At 31.2% G+C, this 11,830-nt stretch overlaps 1 protein-coding gene across 1 annotated transcript in view; it reads right to left on the bottom strand.

Annotated features, from left to right (window-relative positions):
- Positions 1 to 5,667: 5,667 nt before the first annotated feature.
- Positions 5,668 to 11,830, bottom strand: part of LOC149417456 (organic cation transporter protein-like) — a 67,632-nt gene continuing 61,469 nt past the window's right edge. Inside the window, exons 8-11 of the mRNA XM_089640040.1 lie at positions 10,004 to 10,182; positions 7,926 to 8,060; positions 6,887 to 7,080; positions 5,668 to 6,381 (exon numbers count right to left, since the gene is read on the bottom strand). Of these exons, the coding sequence (XP_089496166.1) occupies positions 6,217 to 6,381; positions 6,887 to 7,080; positions 7,926 to 8,060; positions 10,004 to 10,182 (673 nt within the window). The 3' untranslated portion in view covers positions 5,668 to 6,216. The remainder of the gene's footprint in view (positions 6,382 to 6,886; positions 7,081 to 7,925; positions 8,061 to 10,003; positions 10,183 to 11,830) is intronic.

Genomic DNA, 11,830 nt, shown 5'->3' with positions numbered 1-11,830 from the left:
TATCAGTATTTTTTACTATTCCATTTTTCTCACTTCCTTTTTTGTTAGTTTTACATACTTACATTATTTTTAGTGTTGTTAACTATTTTATTGTAATATATTTACTGTATAGCTAGAAACAGATTTTATAAAATAATATCATATCGAAGGTACATTGCTGAGGTCATCATCTTTTATGTAGTAGATTTTCAAATGACCACTCAAGTTTTTTTCAAAAATATATCACGAAATTTGGGAATGACTTCATTTTGTAGTGGGTGGTGAAGTTACATATTTCTAAATCTTCAACATTCTTTAAATGTATTTTTTGTTACAAAAATATTCTTAAACTTATTTGTAAAAAAAAAATGTTCATAATCTTAATTTCTGTAATTAGATTCCTGCTACTAAATTAATATTCTGACCTTAATGATATTAACAAAGGTTTTTTTATTTATTTATAACACTGGTCATAAACCTATTTGTTAATTTAAATAAATTACCTCTTTTTAGATTGTGTATTTTTTTCTGATATTATTAAATCAACACTAAGTTGAAAGAGTCATAGTTTATATATTATTATTTTTTATCTTAGATTAGAATGAGAGCAAATTATCCTCGGGTTGTAAGATAGAGCCTAAGTAACCAATATTATTGAGGATGAATAATTTTTATTTTTATTGTTGAATTAAATACAAAATAATCTCCCGTGTAGTAAATATAAATTAATGGTATCTAATATCGAGTGTCTAACATGGTGTCAATTTTTTCTTAAAATTTGGACTTAATGATTGTTGAAATAGTGGAGTTGTTGTACTTAAAAGTGTTAATCTTAGAATCAGTTAATGGTAAATGAATCATCACATGTTATTACTGAAATGCACTAAAGATTTGTATAGAAAATGTTTGTCTTTATTCTACTGTTATTGGATTGAGAAGTAGAGATTAGATGTATTAGGATTGTTGTTCCAAAGAGTAGAAAGAATTTATATTATGGCAAATGTGCCTAAATGACACTGAACAGAAAAATCACTAGAAGTGTGAACTGGATCAATTTGATAAATAATGTCGTCAATATGCATACTATATGTATAAGACATTTCGAATCTTAGGCTCCAGACCGTATAATAAAGAATAACACAAGAAATGCCTTGTCAAAATCTATGTCAGGCATGAGTAAGTGACGCATAACGCTGGGTTTTTGGGTTAAATGGAAATTTGTTTCCATTCAAATTTGTATGGAAGCCTAGTTTTCTTTTTATTTGATATCTGAAAATGGTTAATCTGTTTTGCCAGAAGTAAAGAAAAATTATTGAGTTTACTTCGGGTCCGTAGCACATTTCTATTGGTTTTTCTCTTCAGTGGCCTAAATGAAGTAATGTTACGGAAACTAGATGTGAATTAGGAATTGAGCGCCGCGAAATAATCGTTTGAACAGAGATTTTAAGTTTTCTTTTAACGACCTTTTTTGCTGAGGCCACTGAGAGATGGTTTGTAATCTCTCTTTTTGTTATATGCCTCGTTTATGAGCAAGAGGGAGAGGTTACAGCGGATTTAACAATGGTATGGCTAACTTGATTGACTTGATTATCAGAACGCATTTGAGTGGATTCCATACTATCTAATGTAATGTAAACATTTTCAGTTTTATTTAATTCCATTGTTCAAATATTATTTTATGGATTTTTTAGTGTCTTATTTTTTTCAACATCTATTCAAAATTACAAAGTTCCTTATTTCATTGTTGGCCAAGATCAATCGTTTTGTTGATGTTCATGATTTTTTTTTTTGCATCTTTTTAAAAACTCACCTATATATTGTTGGGAATGATCAATGTGTTTTTCTGCAAGGTTTTAAAATTTTCCAAAATTCTTTTCTCTTTCCTCAAATATATTTTCTTTAGTGATTGACAAAAGTTAACTAAATTTTTTTTTTCTACTGCCCAATATTTTCTACATTTCTACAAAACTGCAAACATTTGTGTAAACTTCTTGAAAAGTTGGACAAAGAAAAAACTGTATAAGGAAATCCTAAGCCTAAGCAAATTTCTGATTTATGTACCTTTGTAATCGTAAGATAACGAAAAAGCTGACCGAAATAGAAAAATATAATATTATCAATGAATCCTTATCGACCATTTATTTTTAGAAAAATCATCTGTTTGTACAGTACAAAGATTTAAATTTAAGTGGCTTTATATTGTTGAAGTGTTACAATAATACAATATGTTTGCGTGCTGTTATAAATATGCCATATTTGCAACTAAATAGGTAACATGTACAGTGAAACCTTTATATAAAGTTTTTCTAGGAACTGTAAAAATTGTGTGGGAAAACCTTATAGATAATGTATTACTTATTAAAGTTGTCCCAAATTAGGCCATTTTATCAATTTCAGTTTTCAAAAGACTGAAAACAAAACTTCTTATGTACAAACCTTATGCAAGGGTTATACTGTATTATATTTTTTAGAAAGTCATGACTGTTATTTTTTGCATCTATGTATTATAAATGACCAATATTTTTTTTAAATAATTTAAGCCTGCAATTCTCATCACCATACAAGATTCTATTGAATTAATGTTTTCACCTTGTTCGATTTACTTTAGGACGGGTTGTTTCAGAGAATTTGAACAATTCTTCAAATTTCAAAGATAATTTTCAAGTTCTGTGAAAGATTTTTCTCTGTGAAAGTTCTGTCAAGCTACTAGCCTATAATGATATAATAACAGCACTTGAATAGGACTTTCACAGAATCTGAAAATAAACCTTGTTTAAATTTGATGAATTTTTCTGAATCTGTGAAACAACCCATCCTTATTTATTTATTCGCCCATCAATTTTTTTATTTTAATTTTTATCAAAAATACGGAGAAATAAAGTAATTGTTTTTGCCCTGACTTTTAAACCACAAATCTTAATTATGTTGTGGAAAACATGTTTTTATTTTGTCTGATGCTGAAAAAACTTTCAAACAGTGAGGTTATGGCATCATGAAATTTGGAGTTTTTCTGTCTGAAATTTCTGGGTAGTAAATATTTTCAGTTTATGGCATTTTTTCTTCCATGGGCTACAGAGTTTGAAACTTTAATTCAACCGCCTAAAATTAAGACAGGATGAAGAAAAAAAATCTAAAAAGAGGCATTTACTTGGGCAAAGCCATAGAAACTATGTATCTACTAGTTATTTATGAAATTTAAAATGTTCAATTCACATTCCTTGAAGTAACTGTTGTTTTATATTTATATTTGTCAAAATATTTTTGTTTTGTTTTATTTTGGAAACACTGATTTTTTTGGTTGTGAAACAGCATTATTAAAACTAATTTTTAAATGCGTAAAAATCAATGACTAAATAAAATGAACCAATACTTTTTAGTTTGAAATAATGTAACTCATCGATCTCCTTACTACAAATTATTATTATTTTTACGAACTTGATGTGCAATATATTTCTTTTTACCAATCTATTTGCTATAATCATTATTTATTAAATTATCTTACAATATTCTAAACTATGGCCATTGCAATATTTAATCATTTGATGATTTTCAAATTATTTTTCTTTTAAATTAAATCAAATCTTTTAGTATTAAAATTGAAATTATTTTGAGCATGTTAAAATTAATGGTTTTCTAATGATTATAGACTTAACATTTAAATTATGTTTTTGGGTAGAAAAATATTTATATCAATTAAACAATAAAAAAACTTACATAACAAAAAAAATTTCTTCCCTGAAAAATAGTACACACATACTTATAAGTTTCAAACCTACCAAATTATAATCATGTAGTAAAAAAATGTGACGTTCTTCAACATCTGATAAGAATTTCCAAATCAGTCAACATATATGGAATTTAATCATAAGAAAAATGTTGGGTGTCATAATTAATATATCCTCAATAATAATAAGGTCTTCATCAAACTGCACCCTTAATATTATTATACAATCTGGACAAAGACACTAACAAATTGACAGACATTTTCAAAAAAATGCCGGAAAACAGAGGTTTGTGATGTAAGACACAAGGGCATAGCCAGCCTACATGCTAGGGAGGGGCTGCTTAATTTTTTTTATAGAGCTTACAGGAATGGAACAAAGAAGTAGTCAGAATGAAATAGAAATATATTTACATACAAGCTGACGTATGCCCCGGAGTTGCTCGGGCCCATGAACAGGGCCATTTAAGCCGTGAAGTGACCAAAAAAAATAATTTTGCATTTGGAAATGTTTTTTTTAATGTGTAGATTACCTACATATAAAAAAGACTTTATTAGTCCCAATTCCTTAATAATCTCGTAGCTCTGTGGAACTATCACATTCTCAACTGGAGAACCTAAGTGACAAGAGCAAAGGGAGTGGAATATTAGTATCAACTCTCACAAAGACACTTTTTCCATGGTGTCTTCTTGGGGTTTGGTATGTGGTGTGGGTGAAGGGAAGGTATAATGAATCAGCTTAACCGGCTAGAAGCCAAGTGTGCAAATGCATTGGATTCCCACGTAGACGTCGCGACTTCAAACCACTGCTAGCTAAGTCCTCCATCATTTTTTTATTTTTTTTTTATTATTTTTTTAAATATTTATTAAGTAAGTGAAAACAATTTGTACAAATTTAGGGTAGTCCCACAAAGCTGTCATATGGCAGCTTGTCTGTAGGTTCTACCAATTAAACATTCTACTAAAAACAAGATATGTAGGCAGATACATTAAAAAAATTCAAGGATACATAAAATTTTCATTCATTAACTATAGCTTTACCATTTTAGGGCATAGTCTCTCATTTTTTTTACTAATTTAAAATTTTTATTGATTTTATTGAAAATCACTGGAATTATATATTCAAGAGTATGGCTTCCATATTTATTTAGTATTCGAGGAGTGTTTAGGCCATTTCCTTCTTTAAATATTGTGGTATGTTTGTGTACCAGTGGGTGATTGTATGAGCTTTCACAAACAACTTTTTCCACTTACACCTGTACCTCTCCTGTGTCCCCAATGTGTATCACCTAGCCGGGGCTTCCTCCGACATTGATTCTGCACTGACCATTAACATTTTCAATTTCACTTACAGATAGTTCAGCAATTATCTTTTGACGCAAATTACAAAATAGTAAAACTGCCCCCGTGACCTTTTTTATACTTATATGTACCTCAAATTTGCAATCTTCTCCGTAGTATATTGGCATATAACTGCTTTATGGAGAACATGAAGAAATAAATAAATTATTATAAATAATTGTAGTTTTGGTATAGCTATACATATCTACATAACTAAAACACTTGAACATCTCTGCACAGATTCTTTTGGGGGGGGTTCACGAAACGCTAACATTTAAACCATTTACAGTAGGTACCCATCATTCCTACCTTACACTCAACAATAAAAAATACTATGTATGTATGTATATAAATTATTTTATATTATTTATTTCCTTGCTTATTTAACCCTTTAAACTGAAGATAAAAAGCAAATGTTTCAAAGCCATGCGGTGCGGCATCTTCTACTAAAATGTACCATGTCTTCCATCAATTTGAAGTTGATTACATAAAATGTTTCCAAAGATGAAGGTATGCATTAAGAAAAACAGGGATTAAATTATTTACACTTATTTATTCAATACTTCTTATTTTCTTAAACAAATAAAAGATCTTTATAACATTTACTCTATACAAAATTTCGTCTACTAATTAAAAATATATATTTGTATCTAAAGAATGATTCATAGGCACATGTTAGTAAGTACATAGGTACATAATTGTTATATTATGCTGCATATGGACACGGGAAAAAACGCACAAGCCGAGCCACGAATTACGCGAAAGGTATGAAGCAACCGCAAGCGGCATTTCGCGCCATTTGCAGCTGCTTCATTCCTTTCCCATGAGTCGTCGTTCAGCTCGGCAGTTCGGCTCGCGTGTTTATACGCATCCTTAGAATATCTTAGAAATCTACACACCACTTTATCACAGATTATTTTACTTCGTTTATGAAAGGACACAATATAAATACATATACAGTTGACTACTCAGTAGCGAAATATAACCCTTACATATTGTGTTATGATATAGATAAGTATGATTCACTATCACAGAGAAATAAGTACATAGTTATATCTTATTAGAGTTACACTATCTGAAAACAGACAAACATTACATTTTATAATAAAAGAAAAATTAACTTTTCAAGATAATACTGAGGTTAAAGTTTAAAAGTATGCAATAAATAAAATATTTCACATTTTAGTTTGTTCGTTGGGGTCTATTTTCACTGTCCATACATTGTTACTAGGATTTTCCCTTAGTTGAACCTTGAGGGGGTTCAAGAACATGGTAGCCGTGCCACTGATGACCGTTAGGACTCCAAAAGATGATAATGATACTCCGTCGCCAAAGATATTCTGGGAACACACAAAAAAACAGAAAATTATGGATTTTCTATGTCCGTGAGTCACAAATGATCAGTTTTATGTGGAGAATTTGAGTATTAGGTAATTATTAGTTTTAATTTATGCTTTTAGCTCTGGCTTTTTCGTGTTCGTATGTTTTAAAGGGAGTTGTCAAATACTATATTGTTGCTGTACAAATACATATTATTTCTTATGGATATTGGGGGATAAGCGTTTCTTTCGAAAGTGGACTTCTGTTATTTTTCTATCTGCAGTTACAGAGTTCTAATTATTGCAACAATTGATTGAGTAAATAATTTAAGAAAAATTTTTTTTAATCATAACTTCCATATTAAGGACTGTGTTCAAGTTAAGCTTCGTTTTTACAAGGGATTGCAGGAACTGCCAGTTCAAATTACAAACTAATAAATTAGTTTGTATCTCAGAAAGTGTTTTTTTTAGATTACATACAAGCGCATTGAAATGACACAATATAATTTCAAATAAATTTGCTTACTGTAAATCCAATAAGAGGAGCAGTCATGAAGATAATTCTGGCACACACTGTAGACGCATACACCACTCTCTTCTTGTGAGGCAGAGGGAATAGTTCCGCCGTGCAAGTAGTAAGCACACAGAGAGATGCGCTAATGCCCACCTTGTTGATCATAGCTATGACCATCAGATCGTACAAAAAGTGGCTGCCGTCAACTGCAACAGGCGACAAATTGTATAAATAATGATATTGCAACTACTTGAAACAAAATGGCGCAATTTCATTGATAACAGGAAACTCCGACTTTGAAAGGAATGTTTCGCAATGTTTTTGATTGCCAATGAATGGATCATTGTTTTTCACTACACCAAATATATTTCGTAATTAATTTAGGCATTTGATACACTACAAATCTCACATTTACAACTTCGCAGTTATTTTTCTCTCATCAATAATGGAATATTTTTTAATTTAGACACTTTTCTAAATTAAAAAATATTCCCTTTTTCCTTTCTCCGTTCACCAACTTGACATGTTTAAACCATTTAACCAGGCATTTCTTTTGATCATTATTCTTATACCAGTCTTTCTTTCATTTTAGATATCTTCATTAGTAATTCAGTTGTAAATGGATCTCCTTCCTCATCGAATAATATTATCGCTCGTCTGAATTATTCTTCGCGCCCAGTTCCAATTTTGAAAATGATGCTCACAACAAATTTGAGTTCATTAAACATGAATATTTCACGCACATTCAACTGAAATTAGTATGTTTAAAAATCACGGTATATTAAATGTTTTGAAAAATTACGACACCTATCGCTTCTGTCAAATGTTTAAGTGAAAGAAATACACGTTTTAAAAAATGGATAAAAAATATTTTTGGTACCTATTTTATCGCTTGTCTGATATGATTTATACGTTATACGTCATTTCTAAATTTTTAAATTAATAGTTCATTGAACTTGAATGATTTTAGCATTATGGAGGAATTCAATTTCAAATCACCCACCCACGCACAGTCAAACGAAATTAGTATGTTTAATCATTATTCCCTTACCATGTGTCGGAAAGAACCATATTGTGCAGTTGAGTATTCCGGTAAAGCCGGTCAGAACACCGACAAAAGTCCACTTATGTTTAGTTTTCATCAGGATTAAAAAACCCAATAGTCCTCCAAGCAGTTCAGCCAGACCTGAAATTAAAATCAAAATAAGCAAAACGTCAAACTCATCATTTTATTTACTAACTACTAGCTGATAATACTGATTACAGAAGGGTGGGTATGAGACAATGTATCAATGAGAATGAAGCAAGTAGTGTGCGCTAAGGCTGAGTTATTTAGCGGAGAACCCATCATGTTTTTTGTAGTCAAATTATCAACATATGGAATGGTAGAAACATTAATGTAACAATATTTAATTATGGAAGGAAGCAAACATTTTGTGGCTTGACATTATTACACAAATGAAAGAATATCTTTGTTTTAAACCACTTTATTAAATTTATATACGTCGACCGGTTTCGGTTGAACTCAACCTTTATTAGGACAGTACAAATATAAACTAAAATATAATACAGAGGAAGATTATTTATTAAGTAAATAATAATTTAGAATCACTGGAAATATTAAAAGCAAATAAAAATAATTGCCCAATTTTAAACAACCAGATAGAACTAACTAAAAGCCCTATTTTAAAGATGTTTCCTTTCTCCCTGGGTAATCCCCACCCCTCCCCGACCCCACTACCTACTCCGCTGCCCTGATGCTCTCTCCCTCACATTTATATACTTTCTCTTTCTTTATTGTTTACTTTATAAACTTCCTCTGTATTATATTTTAGTTTATATTTGTACTGTCTTGATGAAGGTTGAGTTCAACCGAAACCGGTCGACGTATATAAATTTAATAAAGTCGTTTAAAACAAAGATATTCTTTTATTTGTGTACAATATTTACTCTTTGTGATATTTTGTAAAATTATTAACCTCAACACAGGCTTGTACTAGTGAGGTTAAAAATTCTAACGTAAAAAAGATACAATGTCAAGAAACAATAAACAAGAACAATTCTTTAATCCTTGATAGAACAAATAAAAATATATATGATTCCAAAAGCAATATTTTGCGATCTTGCGTAACGTTTTGTAGTAACGTTTGATAGTAATTTGAAAATTTCAAAGCTCCATAACATTTTCGTCACAAAAAGATTTTTTCTGTATAGTTCAGATAGCGTTCTTAGGTAAAAAGACACTCCCAGTGACAACCACCATTCAAATACGAAAAATTGCTCGAAATGGGTTTTATTTTTAAATATATCTATTTGAATTTAACTTGGTTTTCAGAAATGAATGAATTCAAATCTTGGAAGCAGAAATGAACCCACTGCCCGACATACGATCGTGCTGTAACTCGGCAGATAGACTCGTTATCGATAACAAAGCATTCTATCAACTTTTGGTGGCAATCACGCACTCACACGTGGACATATACGCATTTCTCTGAAATACGATGACATAACAGCAGTTAATATACCAAATATATTACGCTCTCGCCCGATCGGCATTTGGCAAGGTTGTTAGCGCGGTTGACTCCACTATTAATTAAGGAACATATATACATAAACAGTCATTATATTAATAAAATGTAGAGAAGAGGATAACAAAAATTAAAAAGATTTAGAAATATAAAACTATGTATCTAAGTAATGAATTCGAATGCGTTTTGCCATACCTAGGTACCTTCCTCTTCCCCGTCTCCTTCCTCTCCCCACCCCATTTAGCCTCATAACTCATAGCATACCCTCATTGGGCACGTCACAGTATCGGTGACCGGGTATCTCATGAAAATGACAGTTCAACACACCTACAAAAAGTGATATAAAGTCATGAAAAATGATGAAACCAAAACTAGGTTGATTAGGTTACATAGGTAACTATTTAACCTAGTTTTTGTTTCGTCACTTTTAATGACTATATCACTTTTAAAATGTGTGTTTAATTGTCATTTTGATTTAATATCTCATGGAACCCACAGTATCACTAGCTCGAGACAGTGGGGAGCGGTTGGATTTTTGTACGTTACCTACACATTCGCAAAAATAAATGAAATTTTTGAATAGTCATGATAGCTGACTAACCTGCAATAGCTGTATTGACGTATAGATACTTTCTTCCAAAGCCTCTGATATTCAGCAAGCAGCCATAGTAACATGTAAACATAAGACTCCAAGAAGTCAGCACGAAAAGTAGCCTCCACCAGGCTCCCTTCATTGATAAGAGATGGCGCCACTCAGATTTGCTGACCACAGCTTTCTTTCTAGAAATATTAATGTAATCATCAAACACACTTATTTTGATTATCTGTAAGATAGTTGTGCGTGAAATCTGGTTTAAATAACTCAAATATGTTAATGGAACTGATTGGAATTCAGACAAGTATATCTATCCTGTATACTTATGTTACAGAATTTTTTTGTAAGAAAACCATTATAATATTCTCTTCTACATTATTTGAAATAGTATTTTTTATTTAATTTTTTTAGTACATTAGGAACATACTAGCGCAGACCCATGAAAAATCACTTGATAGTAGGAGAGGTGCTAATAGATATATATCTCGTCAAAAAGTGTTCCTGAATTGTCCGTAAATTCGGCATCAGAGTGTTGGAGGTCAAATTGCATTAATTGGAGACAGAGATGTGCTTTATTTAAAATAAATCCATTTCAAATGGAAATGCAAAATGCAAAATGGGCATTTTCCATTTTGCATTTTAAATGCTTTTCTAAAAACCATTTTGCATTTTGCATTTTAAATGCTTTTCTCAATGCATTTTCCATTTTAAATGCTTTTTTGCAACATTCTTCCTACAATCTCCACTCATCTTTTTTTCATAAGCCCCAAATATCAGTCGGTCCTCAACCTCGCTATGAGAGATAATTTACATTTGTCAAGTTGCTCCCTGGTGGGAGCCCTGACAATTGAGTGATACCATTAAAAAAAACTGATTCAAATACTGAACATTGGGCCATGACGATGTAATATTAAATGTTAGATAGCAGTTTCTATGTTTTTACGTTGGCAACATTAATCCCGCGCAAATTTTTTATGGTTTCATAATCTGTAGTCGTGGTGTTATTGGATTTACCATCATGTAATATGTTTGTTCTACATTGATGTCCCTTATTAAATGACAAAATTGTTTAAAAATTCTATAATTATTCTAATTGTTTGACCTGAGAAACCATTTTGCATTTTCAATGCATTTTGAAAATAGGTATTTTGCATTTTGCATTTCAAATGCTTTTCTAAAAACCATTTTGCCTTTTGCATTTTCAAATGGAAAAGTTTTGGCCCATTTCCATTTTGCATTTCAAATGGTTTTGGGTACCCATTTTGCACATCTCTGATTGGAGATAAAAGAGTGGAACCAATTTCTTCGTTTCGTGTCTCATCTAAATCTAGGTACATAAATGGGGATAGTCTGAATTCTGAAATCAGTTCCAATTTTTAAAATAGAAATAAAAATAACTATCTGTTCTTGACATTAGGATAGATACTTTATCGCTTGGGTATGATTTGAGATTTTCACGAGCAAAAGTATTATAGTGATTTGTTTTGGGGTATTATGCCGTGTTGCTCTACCTCCTTCTTTCGGACAGCTTTGCAGTGTCCACCATCATTCACACATCTGCCCTGATGACGGACACTGCAAAGCTGTCCGAAACGTTGGATAAAGAAAGAGGTAGCGCAACACGGAATAATACACCAAAAACAAATCACTATAACTTTATTGCTTGTCTAAATTCTCCAAACAAACACCAATTTTAAAAATGGTGGCCCTTAAATTTAAAGCAAATTGAACTAAGTAACCATCACGCCATTTCTCCGCAGGGGTAGGCAGAGAGGACGGACCGCCAAATAACTCGGTCACACCACACACTTATTGCCTCATTCACATTCATAC

Source organism: Hesperophylax consimilis, chromosome 15, assembly GCF_061612785.1.
Source record: "Hesperophylax consimilis isolate HC1 chromosome 15, BYU_Hcon_1.0, whole genome shotgun sequence".
Classification (NCBI taxonomy): Eukaryota; Metazoa; Arthropoda; class Insecta; order Trichoptera; family Limnephilidae; genus Hesperophylax; species Hesperophylax consimilis.
This window is presented reverse-complemented; position numbering and strand designations above follow the sequence as displayed.